The 20,885-nt window shown below is 43.2% G+C and overlaps 2 protein-coding genes across 2 annotated transcripts in view; one reads left to right on the top strand and one right to left on the bottom strand.

Moving 5' to 3' along the window:
• TFAM (transcription factor A, mitochondrial) overlaps positions 1-2,154 on the bottom strand; it is a 72,819-nt gene extending 70,665 nt beyond the window's left edge. Inside the window, exon 1 of the mRNA XM_073596347.1 lies at positions 1,861-2,154. Within this exon, the coding sequence (XP_073452448.1) occupies positions 1,861-1,937 (77 nt within the window). The 5' untranslated portion in view covers positions 1,938-2,154. The remainder of the gene's footprint in view (positions 1-1,860) is intronic.
• DNTTIP2 (deoxynucleotidyltransferase terminal interacting protein 2) lies at positions 2,117-20,553 on the top strand. Its single transcript, XM_073596346.1, has 7 exons — positions 2,117-2,320; positions 6,380-8,004; positions 8,842-8,980; positions 12,066-12,161; positions 12,274-12,438; positions 12,617-12,726; positions 19,989-20,553. Exons 1-7 carry the CDS (start codon positions 2,252-2,254, stop codon positions 20,080-20,082), a joined length of 2,298 nt encoding a protein of 765 aa, XP_073452447.1. The 5' UTR covers positions 2,117-2,251; the 3' UTR covers positions 20,083-20,553.
• The last annotated feature ends 332 nt before the right edge of the window (positions 20,554-20,885 follow it).

Genomic DNA, 20,885 nt, shown 5'->3' with positions numbered 1-20,885 from the left:
CCTGAGGGAGGTCAGCAGAGGACGGACAGAAGGATTCAGTTCCAGGGGGAGGACAGTGGAAGTGGACAGAGGGATTCCGTTCCAGGGGGCAGACAGAGGGATTCAGTTCCAGGGAGAGGACAGCGGAGGAGGACAGAGGGATTCCGTTTCAGGGGGAGGACAGCGGGATTCAGTTCCAGGGGGAGGTCAGCAGAAGAGGACAGAGGGATTCCGTTTCAGGGGGAGGACAGCGGGATTCAGTTCCAGGGGGCGGACAGCGGAAAAGGACAGAGGGGTTCAGTTCCAGGGGGGTGCACAGCAGAGGGGACAGAGATTCCGTTCCAGGAGAGGGAAAGCGGAGGAGGGCAAAGGGATTTGGTTCCAGGAGAGGGACAGCGGGGGAGGAAAGAAGGGTTCAGTTCCAGGGGGAGGTCAGCGTAGGAGGACAGAGGGATTCACTTCCAGGGGGAGGTCAGCAGAGGAGGAAAGAGGGATTCAGTTCCAGGGGGAGGTCAGCGGAGGAGTAAAGAGGGATTCAGTTCCAGGGGGAGTTCAGCGGAGGAGTAAAGAGGGATTCAGTTCCAGGGGGAGGTCAGCGGAGGGGGACAGAGTGATTCAGTTCCAGGGGGAGGTCAGCGGAGGGGGACAGAGTGATTCAGTTCCTGGGGGAGGTCAGCGGAGGACGGACAGAAGGCTTTAGTTCCAGGGGGAGGTCAGCAGAGGACTGTGGGATTCAGTTCCAGTAGGATCGGCGGAAGACAGCAGGATTCAGTTCCAGGGGGAGAACAGCAGAAGAGGTCATCGGGATTCAGTTACAGGGGGAGGACAGAAGGATTCAGTAGCAAAGGACAGAGGGATTCAGTTCCAGAGGGAGGACAGTGGAAATGGACAGAGGGATTCAGTTCCAGGGGGAGGACAGCGGAGTACGGAGGGGTTCGGTTCCAGGGGGAGGACAGCGGAGGACGGAGGGATTCGGTTCCAGGGGGAGGGCAGCGGAGGAGGGAGGGATTCAGTCCCAGGGGAAGGACGGAGAGATTCAGTTCCAGAGGGAGGACAGCGGAGGACAGAGGGATTCGGTTTCAGGGGGGAGGACAGAGGAGGACGGAGAGATTCAGTTCCAGAGCGAGGACAGAGGGATTCGGTTTCAGAGGGAGGACAGAGAGATTCAGTTCCAGGGGGGGGACGGAGAGATTTGGTTCCAGGGGGAGGACAGCAGAACACAGCGGAGAACAGAGAGATTCGGTTCCAGAGGGGGGGGGCAGCGGAGGACGGAGGGATTCGGTTCCAGGGGGAGGGCAGCGGAGGACGGAGGGATTCAGTTCCAGGGGGAGGGCAGCGGACGGAAGGATTCGATTCCAGGGGGAGGGCAGCAGATGATGGAGGGATTCAGTTCCAGGGGGAGAACAGAAAGATTCAGTTCCAGGGGGAGGACAGCAGAGCACAGAGGGATTTGGTTCCAGGGGGAGGACAGCGGAGGATGGAGGGATTTGGTTCCGGGGGGAGGACAGAAGGATTTGGTTCCGGGGGGGAAGACAGAGGGATTGGGTTCCGGTGGGGGGGACCAGAAAGGTTTGGTTCAGAGGGGGGAGGGGGACAGAAGGATTTGGTTCGGGGGGGGCGACAACAGGGGGATTTGGTTCCAGAAGAGGGGGAGCAGGGCTCTATGTATTTCCTGCAGAGGGTGGAAGTAAATCAATAAACCATGATTTGGCCAAGCTATGCACATAGAACTAGAAGGAGGTTGAGCCCCAGCATGGCTGGAGGGCACATGGTGTGACAGCCGGGTTCCCGTAGGGAATGCTGGGTTTTCTAGTTCCACAGCCAGGAGATAGGGAGAAGTACTCATCACCCACAGTCTTCCCCTCCCCCCACATGTAACACCTTGCAGCCTGTGAACAGCTGAGCCCGACCAGCGACTTGGCAATCACGCCGACACCTCTAGACAGCAGGGACACCATGACTGCTGCACGATCTTCCAGTCCCGCTCATCCGCAAGGCATGCCGGGCATGTCTACGTCACTTCCTCTAGTGTTCTGCCTAGTTACATGTTTTCTTGTTATCGCCCTACTGCTTGTCTTGTTCACTGGACACTTGACCGTATGAATCTTGTATTTCTAAATTCCATAATAAATGATCAGGTGTCTGTTGCGGAACTGTGGCACGAGAACGGAACGTTTGTATAATGTTATGTTTCCGCAGGGAACGGTTTCTTTGGTGCGCATTGTAGAGCAAGCGTGGTGCGCATGCGTGAAGTGACTTCTTAGCAGGGAAGATGGTGGCGACCAGGAGAGGCACGAGGGTAGAGCCTCAGGAGGAGATGGAAGGCGACGGAGGGGAGCAGGTAGAGTACGGGAGATGTGATATGGACAGGAGGGTGATCGGGGCTCCCTGGCACACTCACTTCTACTCCGCTGTAGGGTCTGGATAAAGATAATATGATTTGTTCTAATGAAATGTGCAGCCAGCAATGGTTTTCTATGGGCCCGGTGTAGGAGTGTGATGATTCTGGACCCAATCACAATCTCCACTCAGGATCGGTCATCATCACACCGAGGTGGAGGTTCAGCTAATGGCACCTCCACATCTTCTCTCAAATAGATGTAAAGCCAAGACTTCACTTTATTGAACTTTGGAGTAGGGAAGGGTTAAAGCTGTTTGGACATCTGTGTCTGCTCAGGGAGATTTCACTTCCTGTCTTGTTTCTGCAACAGGAAGCGAGAAGATATCTTGCTGCTCTTAGGCCTCGTTCACATTGGAGTGATTTGACAAGTCACAGCCCATTTCCAGTAATGGCACCATTCCAGTCTGTGTGACCCCGACTTTGCAGCGCAGCACCGATTTCTAAACGTAGTTCCTGCACTACTTTTGGTGATTTTGGTTCGCCTTCAATTGGACATTTGTGCATGAAGCCTTACAAAGCTGTGTTAATTTGAATGAAGGCTTGTTTCAATGTGCTGCGGCCCTTGCCACCCCTCTGAAAAGTGTTCTGTGGTGGACTGCTTTTCAGGGGTCATACGACAGTTGGTGTGAAGGCGATATGTTGCATCCTCACCTCTTGGCTGAGCCATCGCTGCATTGGACATGGTTATAGGGCTGTTGCTGCCTGACCTTGTATGCTTAAATGGGTTTCATTTGGCATTTGTACCGCTTGCTGAATGCGACATGCTGTTTAATTTTTGCTGTAAAGCATCTAAACTGTGTCATACGTACAGCTGAGTGGTTGCATGCCTTTTTTTAGAGCCCTTTCACACTGGGGCGGGGGCGTTGTCGGCGGTAAAGCGCCGCTATTGTAAGCGGCACTTTACTGTCTGTATGCGGCCGCTAGCGGCCGAGAAAGGGTTTAAAGCGCCTCTGCAGAGGTGCTTTGCCGGCGGTATAGCCGCGCCATCCCATTGATTTTCAATGGGCAGAAGCGGTATACACTCCGCTCCTTCACCGCTCCGAAGATGCTGCTGGCAGGACTTTTTTTACCGTCCTGCCAGCGCATCGCTCCAGTGTGAAAGCCCTCGGGGCTGTCACACTGAAATTAAAGCAGCGGCTGTTTTCGGGTCGGTTTGCAGGCGCTATTATTAGCGCAATAGCGCCTGCAAACCGCCCCAGTGTGAAAGGACCCTTAGGGGGGCAGTAAAACTGATTTCACTGTCTGCTTTGATTGATCCCTATTGCCTTGTTTCCACTGAGCGGATCGGTTCGGGTCGGTACAGTTTGAATGGCCTAGAATGGTCCAGTCTATTCTGGTGAGCGTTTCCACTGCAAGTGGGACCACAAGGGGCCATACAGGGTTTAGAAAAAATGCCTCAGCATAGCACAGCAGAGGGTTTTCTGTCAGCCAATCAGTGGAATGTATCGTAGCTCCGCCCTAACCGAACCGTTCCATTTTCTATGGCCCCACATCTGAAGCAGGACCCTGAATGGAACGGTTCGGTTGTATGGGCCGCTTTCATAATGGAAACACCCAAAATAGCGTACCGAACCGGTCCGCTCAGTGGAAACAAGGCATTAGACAGCTGTCAGAGGAACAAATAGATAGTCCCTCTATTCCTGTCCTGGTGATAAAGCAATATTTATTTTCAGTTTCTTTAAAAAAAACAAAACAATATATTATTGATATACACAATATATAATAAATATATTGGGGCACGTTTTTCCTCTGGAAGAAAAGAGATTTGATTTAACCTTCAAATGCAGAAAGGCTTTTTTTACAGTAAGATATGTGGAATAGACTCCTTCAAGAGCTGGTTCTGGCCAGCTAAGTAGTTGTTTAAAAATGGATGCGTTCCAAAATGCACAAAATATAACTGTATACTAATATTTTATATGTAAGGTTGATCCAGGGAATATCCGATTTGCTTCTTGGGGGATCAGGAAGGATTTTTTTTTTTCCCACTGGAGCACATTGGATCGTGCTTTTTTTTTTCCTTAATACAAAAAAATAAACGTGCAGCGCTAAGCAAAAAAGGAAAAGTGAAAATAAAAAATAAGACAGTAATTGAAAGTAACTATAAGTGATGTTACTCAACACAATGGACACTTTTGGTATACCTCACAGGTGTATAAAGTGAATACACTAAGTTTAGGAATGTCCAGAGGCAATAATTGACCTCAACATATTAGAGCCAAAAGACCGCAATTAATAGGTGTACATGGAAGGAGTCTTCTCGGACAGGGGAGGTGCTTGGAAATAAGGTGTTGACTGAAGACTGGATATCACAGCAATCAGAGGCAAAAGACATAAACTTCTAGAGTTAAATACTCTTACCAGATCCTGTGGGACATATCTGCCATACGGCAGTACGTCTATCAGAGCTTGTGGGAATGGTCTCCCATGTATTCTCCCCGGAGGTTCTCCCTATGGTCACGATCTCCAATGGGTGAAGTTAGCATGAGTCACGGTCACCGATAGCCCCTTTTTTTTTTTTTTTCTCTTTCCTCCATGAATACTTCCATGATGGGGTGTTTCTGACCCCTTGAACCTGCCGAGAATCGGAGAGTGTGTGAGCGAGCTGACAACTCCCACCGGCGATTGTCCTGGCTATCGGTGACCGTGACTCAGGCTAACTTCACCCATTGGAGATCGTGACCATAGGGAGAACCTCCGGGGAGAATACATGGGAGACCATTCCCACAAGCTCTGATAGACGTACTGCCGTATGGCAGATATGTCCCACAGGATCTGGTAAGAGTATTTAGCTCTAGAAGTTTGTCGTTTTGCCTCTGATTGCTGTGATATCCAGTCTTCAGTCAACACCTTATTTCCAAGCACCTCCCCTGTCCGAGAAGACTCCTTCCATGTACACCTATTAATTGCGGTCTTTTGGCTCTAATATGTTGAGGTCAATTATTGCCTCTGGACATTCCTAAACTTAGTGTATTCACTTTGGACACTTTTGGTATACCTCACAGGTGTATATTGTGTTGAGTAACATCACTTATAGTTACTTTCAATTACTGTCTTATTTTTTATTTTCACTTTTCCTTTTTTGGTTCGCGCTGCACGTTTATTTTTATGTATTCATTATAACTTGGTTTGTTTGTGTGCTAGCTGCTATATGTCACAGTGTTCACATAGTTTTATTTTGGTCAGTGCAGCTTCCCATTTATATCACTTTTTTTTTTTTTCCTTGCCTTCCTCTGGATCAACTGTGGGCATGGGATTGTGTATATGGAGGTTTGTGTGTGTGTGTGTGTGTGTGTGTGTTTTTTCTTTTCTCTGTAGTTGAGCTACACAATTATCGTTATCGCGATCTTGACTAAAGTGTTTCACAATTCTTTCTATGCAAAGAATTCTCTCTGCTCCTCTGAAGCCACAGCCCTCAAAAGAAAGGAAGAGAAGAATGTGCAGTCTGCCAGGAAACAAAACATTGTTTATCAGTTGAACTTAAGTATAAACATTGTAACAATTTGTCAATGGAATAGACTTCCTGTGCAAGTGAAAAAAGTTTAACCACTTAAACACTAAACCTTTTTCTGACATTTGTTGGTTTCAAGTTAAAATATTTTTTGCTAGAAAATGACTTAGAACCCCCAAACATTATATATTTTTTTTAGTAGACACCCTAGAGAATAAAATGGTGGTTGTTGCAATATTTTATGTCACACTGTATTTGTGCAGCGGTCTTTCAAATGCAATTTTTTTGGAAAAAATTGCTTTAATGAATTAAAAAAAAAAAATCTAACCAGTAAAGTTAGCCCATTTTTGTATAATGTGAAAGATTTTACGTCGCGAGAATCGTGATCCTTTTTATTCCAAGTAAAAAAAAGAGCAGCAATATGCCCACCAAACGAATTAATAATACTGTATTTAGTTTTCATTTTGATGTTACGAATGAATATAGAAATGATTTGTTTACATTTTTTCCCAGAAGTATTTTCCTGTAAAGATATATATTTTGTTTTTCAGACTGCAGTGGAACCTGTTACAATGTCTTCTCCAAAGCGGACACAAAGAACAGTTAAGAGTGATTCTTCGGCACAGGATAGTGCTAGGAATAGTCAAGATCAGAGTGATGAATCTACAGTAACAGGCAACCCCTCCAAGAATGATTCTAGAAGGGGTCCGTCTCAGGTGATCACTCGCAGTAGGCATAGGAGCGGTCAGTCAGATGCAGATGTCTCAGAGGCAGAATCTACTACATCCAATTCTTCCACAAGAGTTACACGAAGTAGACAAAGTCTTGGAAGCATAACAGACTCCGCTAGGAAACTGAGGAGCCACCGATCTGCTATTCTAAATGAGCCTATCTTGGAGTCTAAAGAAGATGAGGAGCTATCAGAAGCTGAATCAAACTGCTCCTCTGTTTCTACAAGGGCTAGCAGGAGGACGCGAGCAAGTGCTTCACACTCAACTAGAGCAAGAAGTAGGAAGTCTGCTTTGCTTTCTGAACCAGTCTCTGATCATTCTGAGGCTGAATCAAACTGCTCTTCTGTTTCATTGTTGCAAAATACTGCCATCAGGTCTACAAGAACATCTGAAGCAACCCATCCACTCTCCATTAATAGTGAACCTCAGAAAGAAGAAATATCCGAAGCAGAGTCTTGCAGTTCTGACTTTGTTTCTGAAACACAGGCCAGACGTTCTAGCAGGAGAATTCAGAGTAAACCACAGGCTGTTGATGCTAAGAGTCTCAGTGAAACTAGCAGTCAAGAACAAGAATCACCGAAAAAACAAAGGTATAGTTTACGTGGAGTAAAAGTTATAGAGACTTTGTCCTCTGTGCAAGAGCAAAATGTCTTGTCCACTCCTCATAGGAGTTTGAGAAATCGCATTGTAAATGAATGCAATGATATTATATTACTTTCAGACACTGACTCTCAGAGTAAGGAGTTCTCAAGCAAGGATGCACGTGTGGACCAACCAAAAGCTGAAGAATCTTTGAAAGATAGAAAGTCTAACTTGTCTGTAGAAGAAAGTTCAGTTTTCAATCAAAAGTTACCTGAAACACCTCAGTCAACAATAAATGATGAAGCAGATGAAGTGATTGACCTTACAGAAGAGATGAACGAGCCACAACTCCAAGAGCAAGGCAAAGCTGGGGATGATAGTGACAGTGAGGCAAGTGATATTACAAACAAAGATTTTTCAAATCTAAACACAGAGACCCAAAGTGGGCCATCCAATGTCACTAAGGGTGTGGAAATATCTTTGCTGCTTCATAGCGATGAAAGTGAAGAATCAGAACACAGTGAGGAAGAAGCTGATGTAGAAATGCAGAATGAAGAGATCCAGGAGGAACTGGAAGAGGATCATGAAGACCTTGTGATAACGAAAAAGCCTAAAAAGACTTTAACCGAGCAATCACAAGATGCAGTAGACGATGGACTTTTTATTATTGATACGGCTCCGGGGCTGGATTCAAGTAAAAAATATTATGTGGATGACAAAGAATCTGAGCGAGAGCAAAGTGAAAATGAGTCTGAGGAAGAACTGTCTGAGCCTGATGAAGAGGAGGAAGATTTTATGGATGAAGAGGTGGATGATGGTGTTAATGAAGAAGAGGAGTTATTAAACCGACCTAAAAGAGGCTTGTAAGTGTTGTGTGTTTTTTTTTTTTTTTTTTTTTTTTTTAAACTGTGCTTGCTACCCACTATACAAATGTCATACATATTATTTGTTTTGTTATCTTTAAATTATTATTAAAAAATAACTATCTTGAAGTGAGCCTGTCATGAAAAAAGTACATGGCCTGCCATTCCTGATCTCCTTAACTTCTTGCCTTGATGTGTCTGGCATTGAGACCATTGTCACGATAGACAGAGCACTAGCATTTTTAGAAAGAATGGTCAGCGCCGTCAGCCTTCAGGATTCCTCAACAATGAGGTTTCCTTTATGCTTGTAATGTAAGTTTTAGTAGCAGGTATTCTACAAACTTCCAGGTATGTAGTATACAAATGACCCTTTTGTAAAAAATTCACTTTAAAGTTGAGCTGGCCTAACATGGACTATAGACTGCAGAGATGATCAATGTATTCTGATGGTGGGGAAGTCTCCTTGCTGTCAGAATACATTGACACAGTGGGGAGGATTGCTCCATCCACCTCAAATATGTGGACGGGGAAATCGGGTCAATTTTTCATTTATTTATTTTTTGTTTTGTTTTTTCATTCAACCCGCTCGTTGAACAAAAAAACTGACCCATCTATGGCCAGCTTTACTCTCTTGTTAAAGGCCATTGATCTCCTTGTTGGCAGCAGAAGCATCAAAGTGTGTGTGTTTGTTGCCTTTAGACTAATTACCATGCCTTGCTGTGAAAAATAATTTCTTGTAAATGTTAGATATGTCATTTTCATTACCATTGACCACATATGGCGTTTTTGTTATTTTTTTTTATTGCATGTTCTATTTTTTTTTTTTTTTTTTTCTAGTGATTTGTCAACAAGTATTGACACAGGACTGAATATTAAGGAGCTGGGTGGCTTATATATCAACTTTGATGCAGAAAAGCCAAACCCTGGTCCAAGCTTGCAAGAAAAAATGAAAAAAGAAAATAAAAAGAAAGATGAGGTAAGATGATATATATATGCACGTACAGAGCACTATTAAAAAAAAAATTATGAATGTAAAATATATTTTTGAGTATCTGTCACCCTATGGTTAAAGCGGAGCTCCACCCAAAAGGGAAGCTCTGCTTGTTTGCACCCTCCACTGCCACATTTGGCACTTTTTGGGGGGAGGCGGGTACCTGGTTTTGACAGGTACCTGCTCCCACTTCCGGGTCAGATCGCTCCCACAATCTATGAGGAACTTCGACCCCCTCCTCTCCCCCCGCAGCCTTCTGGGACACACACAGGTTCCAGAAGACTGCAAGACCATTCACACAGTGCAGTGTGATGCATGCATGCACAGTTGGAACCCGACTGTGAAGCCGGAAAGGCTTCACTGCCGCTTTCTCTTACCTAAGATGCTCGTCGCCTGCAACCAAAGCAGAGTGAAGAATCGGCCAATATCACTGATCCCTGGATAGGCAAGTGTCCTTATATTAAAATCTAGCAGCTACAGTATTTGTAGCTGCTGACTTATATTTATTTTCTTTCTTAGCTGGTAAGAGACATCGCATCGCTAGAGTAGAGGGTGAGTATAGTTAGTCAATGTTTCTTGACATCAGTCCTCAAGTACCCCCAGCAGGTCATGGTTTTTAGAATTTTCATCAGATGAAATGGCTGTGGTAATTACTAAGGTAGTGAAACTGATCAAATCACCTGTGCAAAATAATGAAAAGTCTGAAAACATGACTTGTTGGGGGTACTCGAGAACTGGAGTTGAGAAACATCGCTTTAAGTAACTCAACACATGTTAAACGTGGGCAACAGTGACCTCGGGAAATGAAACGGTTAAATGAAGTAGGTGGAACTGCTGATGTTGCTAGCAGTATTTCAGATAAATGTAATTGTAACCTTTTTGAGGAACATTTATAGTATATACAGGGATTCCTAAATGCTTAGGTAAAAGGGGTTGTGTTTGCATGGCAGACAGGCACATAGATTACATTGAGTGAACAGGCTGGCTGCTTTCAGCATCTATTGTTCTGTTTAGGTAATTTTTCACATGGGGCAGACTCCAATTAGATCAGCAGGGGATCTGTCTGCTGGTCCCCTGCTGATAAGAGCAGAGCGCGCAAATGACAGATCCATGTCAGCTCAGTTTATGCAAAACGGACACGGACAAAACCCGCTGTGCTTTTTGCATGGACCGGCGAGTGTAAATGCACTCTGCTGTCAGTTTGCACCCGACTGCCCTACGCTCTGATCTGCCTAGACAAAGGAGGGGACAGATCCCCTTCCGTGTTTTTTTAATAGGACCGAATTGGAGGTAGGAACGTGTAGTCTGTTTACACCCACCTGTCCATAGGGGTGAATGGAAGGTCCCTGAACAAATTTGCCTTTTAAAGAAGAGCAAGTCATCTCCCGGGTGCCTTTTCCATGGTGTTTTGGCTCTTGGTTAAGCAATTAATTTTTCAACAGGATTAAAAAGTTTCATCTCTACACTATAGAAAGGTTTGTTCAGATAATGGTTTCTCAAACTTGTCCTCAAGTACCATTAAAGGGTCACGTTTTACAGCTTTGTACAGACATTTGCAAAGCTCGGTAATTCACCTTTTGCAATTATTTCATTTTACTTGCACTTCTATTAAAAGAGAAGTTTGGGTTATTTATTTATTTTTTAAGACATCATACTTACCTAGGTGGATGCAGCATCAATCCGATGCTGCATCTGTTCCCTGCCACCTCTGAGACTGAGAACTGGGCGATCAAACACAGCAGATTGCTCAGTGCTCCTTGTGCAGAGAGCTGGTGACTCTCATTGGTACGATGGGCTCGCTCGCTGAGAGGCTGAGCTAGGTGCCAGTCCAGGCTCCTGGGTGGGTCCTGACCAAATAATCAAGATCTTTCCCCAGCCTGGACTGGCTCTGTGACGTCAGCCTACAGAGGGATTCAGCTGAAAACACGTCACAGGCGTGCAGAACAAACTGCACTCCTGAGATCCACAAAAGAAGTACAGCCGAACAAGATTTGTCTTTACTTTTGCCTTTTGAAGCGATATGGAAATTGCTATTGTTCAAAGATTCCCTTAATGTCTGCGAGAATGCTGTGACAATGGATGCTATTCAGACTATTTACTACATGTTAAGCTGGGCTCATACTTAATCGTGTAGTAATGCATACATTATGCACGTTGGTTAGTGGCTCTTCATCCCAACGTGTGTTGACAATGCATGGTAACACACTCATGTGCTGTGTTAAAAAAATTAGTGTGTACAAAAATGGTGTGCTACATTACAAAAAATAGTGCATGCACCTTGTTTGGTATATTAGGCAGCTTATTTAAATCAATAATCATGGAAAACCTGGTAATGTGAATGCTTTGCTGTAGTGCAACAATTTGAGTTTAGCCTTAGTTTCCTACTGCATTTTGTTCAGTTCCAGTTGAGTATTGGTGTTTTATCACCCCATTGGCATCACTAAATATCAACCTATGTCTATTCAGGATTATAATCAAAGCTCAAAGTAGACCTATCACTCACATGGGTCACAGGTGAGTTGTGGTTTAAAGGGAACTGTAACAGTTTTGGGTCTATGTTAAAATTTTGTAACATACATTTTTCAGCTGATATTTATTTTTTTATTTTTCTAGATATACTTTAATTTTTTTAACAACTATTTAATAAGTGATGCTCTCATGACACCGACCTCACAGAGCATTATGAGTTTTGTAAAGAGGAAAACATAGCACAAGCTGTTTCCAAGCAAAAACTTTGGTTTAACAGCCATCTGTAGGAGGGAGATGAGGCGCTGCTTTTTTTTTTTTCTTCTCTTTTTTTTTTTTTTTTTTTTTCTTCCTCCTCAAATGAAGCGGTCAAAGTGACCCAGGAAAATGTGAAAAGTAGCTGAAAGTGCCACAAATCCATTATACTTTGCCATTAACTGAAACAAATACCCTGCATTTCTTTCATCTATGTACTTGGTTCAGGAAGGCTGCTGTATATCACAGTTGCATTATAAACGGTTTAATGCAGCAATTTATCTATTTTTAGATGCACCGAGGATCCTTTGTGCTATTTTACTTTAAACCTATTTTTTCTCAATTTCAGCTCCTAAAGAAAAGTGTAATAACTCCTGACTTTGAGAAGAGAGAATCTGTCCCACCTTATAGAGAGTCTTTGAAAAAGCTGAAAAAACAGAGAAAAGTAAGTGTTATATACAGTTAAGCTTTATTTAGTTAACGTATCTGTGTTTTTACAGTATCCTAATTGAGATTACAGTACTATGGTCTTATATTGATGCACATTTGTTTTATAGGCAGAACGTGATAAAACAACTGGACAGGGATGGTTTGACATGAAGGCTCCAGAAATGACAGAAGAATTGAAGAATGATCTAAAGGCTTTGAAAATGAGATCAGCCATGGACCCCAAACGCTTCTACAAAAAGGATGACCGAGAGGGCTTCCCCAAATATTTCCAGGTATTGATGCAAGACTTAATACACAGGACAGTCTCTTTGTGCATTTAAAAGGGGAAAAAAAGAAAAAGGAAAACAATGTAGATGGTGCTTGGTGATATGAGCCAGGTTGTGAAGGCATGTGGGTTTGTATGTTGTTATTTAGGCTGTGTAGAGCAATCATTTTTGGTTTCTGTTCTAGGTTGCAACTGTGGTGGACAATCCCTTAGACTATTACCATTCTCGAATTCCTAAAAGCCAACGAAAGAGAACAATTGTGGAGGAACTTCTTGTGGATTCTGAGTTCAGAAGGTAATACTCTATAAATTGTTGTTGGTAAATGTAGACGAGCATCAGAGTTAATGACATAAATCACTCACTGTGCTTCATTCAGTAATAAGACCACTCACAAATGCAAGATAAGGTTTCATCCACTCACCAGAAACTGCTCAGAAAGAGCTTTTTTTTTTTTTTATTTAGTCACAACTAATGTTTTAGGATTGCACGGGGGGCCTTGTTTGATGAAGAGGGCCTTGTTTGGCCCTAAATACTGAGTTGTTTTTGTTGTGTCTAAATAAAAAATTTCTTGCTGAGCAATTTTTTTGTGTGCAATTGACACAGCTTGTTGAACATCAGAGTTGGACACAAGGACCACAAACATTGCTTCAGTGCTTTCCCCATTTCTTAAGACTCCTCCCTGTGGCTTAGTTTACACCTGTGGCTTCCTTCTTGTCCAAGGTAGTTTTGTCTATCTTCCTTTCAGGAAGACTAAAGTGGTTGTAAATGTAAAATGTTTTTCCACCTGCATTAAGGTGAAAAAAACCTTTTACATGCAGGTGCCCCCCCCAAACACTCACCTGAGCTGTATCTGGGTCCAGTGCTGCGCCTGTCTGCAGCAGCTTCTCTCCTGGCTCTCACAGGCTCAGCTGAGAGCAGCGGGAGACATTGGCTCCTGCTGCTGTCAGTCAAAACCTGTGAGCAGAGAATGTAGGATAGGGCCAGGCTAGGCTGTGTATCTAAATGGAAGCAAACAGCCCAGCTCGGAAGTAAACCTGCATGAGTGACCACCATATGGGGGTACTCAGCGGGGAGGAGGAGCTCTGGGAGCGCCAGTGGGGAACCTAAAAGTAGAAGGATCAGGGCTGCTCTGTGCATAACCATTGCCCAAACCAGGTAAGTCTGTTATTATAATAAAAAGCTTTAAGCACTTCAGCCCCGGAAGAATTTACCCCCTTCCTGACCGGGCCATTTTTTGCGATACGGCACTGCGTCGCTTTAACCGATAATTGTGCGACATTGTACCCAAACAAAATTGACGTCCCCCTTTTTTTTTTTCCTACAAATAGAGCTTTCTTTTGGTGGTATTTGATCACCTCTGCGGTTTTTATTATTTGCGCTATAAACAAAAAAAGAGCGGCAATTTTGAAAAAAAAAAAAGACTTTTTTTTTTACTTTTTGCAATAATACATATCCCACTTTTTTTTTTTTTTTTAAATCGCAGTAAGCGTATATTGATTCATGCAAAAGTTATAGCGCCTACAAAATAGGTTATTTTATTTATGGCATTTTTATTATTAGTAATGGCGGTGATCTGCGATGATTATTATTATTTTTTTTTTTTTTTTAATCGGGACTGCAACATATTGGCGGACAGATCGGACACTTTTGACACTTTTTTTGAAACCATTGACATTTTATACAGCTATCAGTGCTATAAATTGCCACTGAATACTGTGTAAAATGACACTGACACTGGCAAATGAAACTAGGGGGGGCGATCAAGGGGTTAAATGTGTTCCCCAAGTGTGTGTTCTAACCGTGGGGGGGGATGGGACTGACTGGAGGAGACCGATCGGTGTTCCTTTATACTAGGAACACACGATTTGTCTCCTCACCTCTGACAGAATGTGGATTTGTGTGTTTACACACACACACACACACACACACACACACACACACACACACACACAGATCCCCGTTTTTATGCTCTGTCAGGAGCGATCGCGGGTGACCGGCCGACATCGCGGCCGCCAGAACACGTGCATCGGCTCTTCCGTGACGCGGTGCACACCTGCCCCCTATACTCCTTAAAGCGGCTCCTCCAGGCCTTACAGCTACGGCGATTCGCTCAGGGGAGCCATTCTGTCGCCGCTGAATATCCCTGAACTCCCTTTTTTGTAATCTTATCATCTTATTCCACCATTTCTAGGTGTCTTAGGCAGATTGTTGACCAAACATATGGTATGGTCTCAAGAATTGGGTTCCACGCTTTTCTGTTGGGGCTCCCTTCAATAGATCTGTGGGTGTTTTGAGTCTTTTCAACATCAAGCATCTGTTTCTCAAGTTTGCAAGGCTGCCACTTGGTTTTTGCTATAGGTTCTACCAGGTGCATGTTGTGGCCTCCTCTGATGCCAGCTTCAAACATAAGCTCCTCCAGGCAGCTCTTTGAGCTGCAGGCAGTTGCCAGTTTTCTGTTTTCTTGGTCCTGTTAGCATTTGTTGGCTGTGTTTCCCACCTCCCAGCTGGACTGCTTTTGGACACCCTGGGAGGTAAAGGCTTCCTGTGTCCCTCAATGGACTCCAAGAAAAGGATTTTTACAAAGCGTGCAAAAATCCTGTGTGTGGGGTTTTTTTTTTTTTCAGTGTCAGTGGAATGTTTTAGGTGGGAGTACTGGTGTGTTGAATCATAAACATTTTCTGATCTTTTAGTGGTTAGGCTACCTTGCAAATGTGTATTAACCTCATTCTTCAAGTCCTTATGATTGTGGTTCTAATAAAGCTGGTTTCTTTACTGAAGGTGCCTTCTGTGGCATGACGCCTTCAGTTGCCTTTTTAGTGGCTGCCCAAAATCGCTATATAAATCTTACTCCGCTCTGTGCAGGGGGTACGTTTTATAAACATTCTTCTTCTTGAAAGTTACCAGTCAACACTTAGTGCAGCAGTTAGGTCTCTAATTCATCTGACAGTTTGGTTTCTGATCATCGGTGGGAATCGGATCTTGATCAGTATATAATCTAGTATCAGCATAAGTGATCACATGCATGCTGGAGGCATAATTTAAAGCGTGTAATAAACCACACCAAAAAAAAAAAAAAGGCCCCCGAACGATTTAAGTCATAATGTGCTAGTATGCACTGCATACTAGCACATAACAGACTTGCCTGAAAACAAAGCCCTCCAGGTCCATGCTGTCATGGGTCTAGGTGCTTCTATCTTCACCTGGTCTTCCTTCCAGGGATGCAGGCTTCAGCCATATGAATGACTGAGCCGCAATAACCAGGGCCATCTTTAATATTGATTGGGCCCTGGGCAAACATTTTCTTGGGCCCCCCAACCGCTCTTAGACATGTAACAAATAGCAGTTAGGCTTAGAGCCGGTTCACACTGGGACAACTTGTCAGGCGACTTAGCCGCCTGACAAGTAGCGTTCCGTTCTGTACAATGGAACCGTTCTAATAGGAGCAACTCAAGTCGCTCCAACTTAGAAAAAGGTTCCTGTACTACTTTGGGTGTGACTTGCATTGAAGTCTATATAGAAGTAGTTTTGCAAGTTGCCGCTGCTGTCGTGTGCAGGTCGCCTGAGGCAGTTGCGTTGCAAGTCGTGCTGCCTCAGTGTGAACCGGCTCTTAATGTACACGGGACGTTTTTACAACCTCTCCTGAAGGATTTAACTTGACAGATAGTAACCCATGTTTAAAATGTCCGTTTTGCTGTGTTTAACATGCCGTGTTTAGAAGCGTTTTTTTTTTTTTTTTTTTTTTTCAAAATAGCCAAAAATGAAAAATGCCTGTAAACGAAAGGGGGCTAAACACAAGTTGCCGCGTTTGGCTTCTGAAACGTCGGAAACTTCGGCGTCTGAATTCATTTTTATTTTTGCCTTCAAAGAGAAGCCTATAAACGTAACTAGAGGTCGACCGATATATCGGCCGGCCGATATATCGGCCGATATTTGGCTTTTTTTACTTAATCGGCATCGGCCGATTGTGCTGATAAAAAAAGCCGATTATAACTTCAGCGGGACTTGCAAATGACTTCTGTAATAGAAGTCAATTGCAAGCTGTTTGAAGTTTGTTTTCTCTCCTCCTCTGGGCAGCCTGCCAAGTCTGATAAGAAGATACATTTGTATCTCTTCGGGTTCTTTTATCAATAGACTGAACTCCGTGGAGAAGTTCTCAGTTTAACCATTTAAAGACTAAATCTTTTTTGACATTTGTTGCTTACAAGTAAAAATCCTGTATTTTCTGCTAGAAAATCAATTGGAACCCCCAAACAATATATATATTTTTTTTAGCAGAGACCCTAGGGAATACAATAGCGGTTGTTGCAATATTTTATGTCACGCGGTATTTGCGCAGCGGTTTTTCAAACGCAATTTTTTTTAAAAAAATACACTAATTAAAAAAAAAAAAAATAGTAAAGTTAGCCCATTTTTTTTTTTTCGTCCAAAAGTTTTGATTACCTGTTTTTGTGTATTTAATATTTAAGATATAGTTATTTTTTTAAATCTAAATTCTACATACAAGTGAACTGATTGGAGGTTTGTTTTGTTCAATAAATGTTTAAATGTAAAAAATTTTCTGTATCACTTATTACTTAAGATTGCTTTCACACTGGAGCGGGCATGCGTTGACGGTAAAACGCTGTTAGTTTTAGCGGCGCTTTACCGTCATTTTAGCGGCGCTATTCGGCTGCTATCGGGGCGCTTATAACCCAGCTAGCGGCCGAGGAAGGGGTTAAATGCGCCCCTGAAGTGCTGCTGCCAAAACGCTATGCAGGTGCTTCGGCAGCGGTGCGCATTCATTTCAAAGGGCAGGAGTGGTGGTATACACCGCTCCAAAGATGCCGCTTGCAGAACTTTTTTTTACATCCTGCCAGCGCATCGCCTCAGTGTGACAGCACTCAGGGATATCACACTGAGACTGCAGGGGAGCCGTTTTACTGGCACTTTACAGGCGCTATTTTTAGCCCAAAAGCGCCTAAAAAAATGCCCCAGTGTGAAAGGGGTCTAACTGTTAGATTTTATGAGATGAAGGGGAAAAAAAAAGAAAAAAAAATCGGCCTAATATATCGGCCCAAAAAAATCGGCATCATATATCGGCCATCGGCCACCGCGATTTCTAAATATCGGCATCGGCATCGGCCAGAGAAAAACCCATATCGGTCGACCTCTAAACGTAACTGCCTAAAAACAAACCTGTGTACATGTACACATAAGATAACAATGGATGAGTTTAGGGGCAGTTGAAAAAAAGCATCCAACTGCCTCTGAATGTCTGTTTACCAGCAGCAGCGTACATGAGGCCTGAGGCTCCATTCACACCTGAGCGTTTTGTAGCTTGAAGCCTGAAGCTACAAAACGCTTGAGCAGAAAAAATACATTATTCTCTATGGAGATGGTTCACATTTCCACTCCAAGTCGCCTGAAGCTCAAACAAGTTCTGGACCCTTTTTTGTCGTTCGAATCGGGCATATTGGCATTTTTGGAGCAGAAAGCAGATGACCAAATCTAAAAACATAGCAACAAATGATGAAACAGATGGATAATTTTTCCTATTGGCTAATAAAAAATATGCCAAAGCTCAAAAACGCCGGAAAACGCTGCATGTAAACGTGCAAATATGCCCCGACAACGCAGGAAAAAACGCTACTGTCAGGTGTGAATGGTGCCGAAGACTCAAAATCAGTTTACTGCAGCAGATCAGGCAGGATTTGCAGTTGGTTTCCAGAAGATTCAGCATATTATTACCTATCACTCACTGGTTGTTAGAGGTTACAACACATCATTTCTGCTTCCTCATTCATTGCTAGAGGTTACTGCACATCATTACTGCTCACTGAGAGACGTAGTACAGGAGATAACTGGAGACTGCAAATCTAGTACAGGGGATAACCAGGGACTGCAAATCTAGTACAGGGGATAACCAGGGACTGCAAATCTAGTACAGGGGATAACCAGAGACTGCAAATCTAGTACAGGGGATAACCAGAGACTGCAAATCTAGTACAGGGGATAACCAGAGACTGCAAATCTAGTACAGGGGATAACCAGAGACTGCAAATCTAGTACAGGGGATAACCAGAGACTGCAAATCTAGTACAGGGGATGACCAGAGTACAGGAGGTGATCAACTAAGTAACCATTTTAAAATTTTAAAATTTTACCTATCAGCAGTGTATAGCTTTTCTGTTCATAAACAGGTCAGGGCTAGGATAACAGTCAACAAGCTGTCTATGGGGAGAAGGACCTACCTAGCCAGCCAGGCTCACCATCCACTCTCATTGATTCAGTTGCGGCCAGTGTTAATTTTAGTCTTAGGACTAAAATGGCATTTTAGTTTTAGTCCCATTTTAGTCGTCTGCAATAGTCTTAGTCGTGTTTAGTCGACTAAAATTTCCAGTACATTTCAGTAATTGCAATTTAGTTTTAGTCAGTCTTTTGACTAAAATGGCATTTTAGTTTTAGGACTAAAATGGCTTTTAGTTTTAGTCGTATTTTAGTCATCTCAATTGTTTTAGTTTTAGGCGACTAAAATGTTTTAGTCGACTAAATTAACACTGGTTGTGGGGCCTTCAGGGGTCCAGGTGCAGGGCCCTCAGATGTCAAGGTGCGGAGCCCTCAGGGGTCCAGAGGCAGGACTCGCAAAGGTCTGGCGGCCAGACTCGCAGAGGTCCAGAGGCGGGGCTCTCGGCGCTCCTACTCCGATCTCAGCTCCGAGCATACAGGCTGCATGGGATGGGGTCAGAGCGGCAGTGGTGCTCCTGGCCTTACCCCCGCCCTGCTGGCCAGTAACACAGCAATTTATTTCTGCGCTCGGCAGACCCCAATTTGTGGGCAGCGTGGGCTCAAGGAGCAGCGTTAAAGATGGCCCTGGCAATAACGTCATGGCCGCAACACAGAATTCTGAATGGATGGCAAAGTCAATTCAGAGCCCAGTGACATCACCTGCTGCTGATAAAGTAAATATCTCCTAAATGGTGTATGTTGAGGAGATATTTACTGCACCTATAGGTAATATAGGTAAGCCTTATTATAGGCTTACCTATAGGTAAAAATCAACATTGCGACTTTGCTACCACTTTAAGGAAATGAAAGCCTTTAGCTTGCAGATGAACACTGCCATTGTTTGCTGTTCTAAAGGTTTTCTGTTGTAATTATCAGATTATAGTATTACAGTTTTAATTAAAACACAGAAGGGGAAAAAATAAAAATGTTTTCTAAGACTAAAATAAAAACAACATGGTTTTATTTAAACAGGATACGAAACAAAGTCTTTATATGTATTTAAAAATATATATTTTGTAAAAAAAAAAAAATGATTTAGGTGCAAACTAGTCAGTTATTGAGTTAACCTACACGTGCTGACTCTGCTAATCATGGCCTGGGCATCTAGCCATGGATGACCTACTTGGATGAAAAAAAATTAAACTGAAGTGTGAACTTTGTTAGTGGAAGATAGATATAAGTCAGTAGCCAGACAAAACTAAAGCACCAGGTTTTTGTTATAATTGCTCTGCAACTTTTACACTATACTCCAACTGTTTAGCCTTTTCAACATGAAATGTTGTCCATTCTAGATATAATAAAAAGAAGTACCAGGAGATCATAGCAGAAAAGGCTGCCCGTGCGGAAGGCAAGAAGAACCGTAAAAAGAAGAAATTCCGGACATAATATCAAATATTGTTCCATTTTTGTATGTTGTCTTAAATACCAGTAAGAAGAGAGCTATGAGTCACCAAATTGCTGAGAGAGACCCCAAACCTAAGTTTCATTAGGTTTTGTATATAAGTGCCTGTGAAAGACCTATTTTTATAAGGTTGCTGAGGCAATCCACAGCAAACGTATGGGTAAAATATTGGACTAAATTATGTGCAATAAAAGCCCTGTGATGGGATTGTAACTAAAACAGGCTTGATGATTTTAATTGCTTATTTTTCGATATATGCATAAATGTAATCTAACACACAGCATGAATCATTAGAAGTATGTTTTTCAGAGACTGCCGATAGTATGAAAGCAAATTGTCATCAGAAACACTTTCAGTAAAAAAAAAAAAATCCCACAAAAGTTAGCTTACAAATAAATACAGATATTGTGGTCCAACTCGCTTACTGGAAATAAATTTTCTTTTGGAGACCTGTATCAACATCTTTCTTTTGTGTTGGCCTCCTTATCTATAAAGTGTAAGTTCACCTTAAACAACTTTTTTCCAAAAAGCATTCTATGCAATTTCGTATCTTCTGAATAGAACATTGCCATGCTTCGCCTTTTTCCAGTGCTGCAACCTCCTGCTATTACTCTGCTTTTTTTTTTTTTTTTTTTTTACTTCTGGTAACATATCCCCAAACCCTGGGCCTCCATCTGTGCCCAATGCTCCCATCACCTTACACCCTCTGGCAGTGGCTGCAATCCACAGAACTTTGTTTCCATTCCTCTTTTTCCCAAAACCAGCCTTCCCTTCTCCTGCACCCTCT

The sequence above is a fragment of the Aquarana catesbeiana genome, linkage group LG08, assembly GCF_042186555.1.
Source record: "Aquarana catesbeiana isolate 2022-GZ linkage group LG08, ASM4218655v1, whole genome shotgun sequence".
Taxonomy (NCBI): domain Eukaryota; kingdom Metazoa; phylum Chordata; class Amphibia; order Anura; family Ranidae; genus Aquarana; species Aquarana catesbeiana.
Note: the sequence above shows the minus strand (reverse complement) of the source record. Positions and strands in the feature narration are given on the sequence as shown.

Excerpts from the sequence above, each read along its gene's own strand:
- DNTTIP2 (XM_073596346.1), top strand. The coding sequence starts at position 2,252 with ATGGTGGCGACCAGGAGAGGCACGAGGGTAGAGCCTCAGGAGGAGATG. Across the intron at positions 2,321-6,379 it reads AAGGCGACGGAGGGGAGCAG|ACTGCAGTGGAACCTGTTAC; the intron begins GTAGAGTACGGG and ends TTTGTTTTTCAG. Across the intron at positions 12,162-12,273 it reads AGCTGAAAAAACAGAGAAAA|GCAGAACGTGATAAAACAAC; the intron begins GTAAGTGTTATA and ends TTTGTTTTATAG.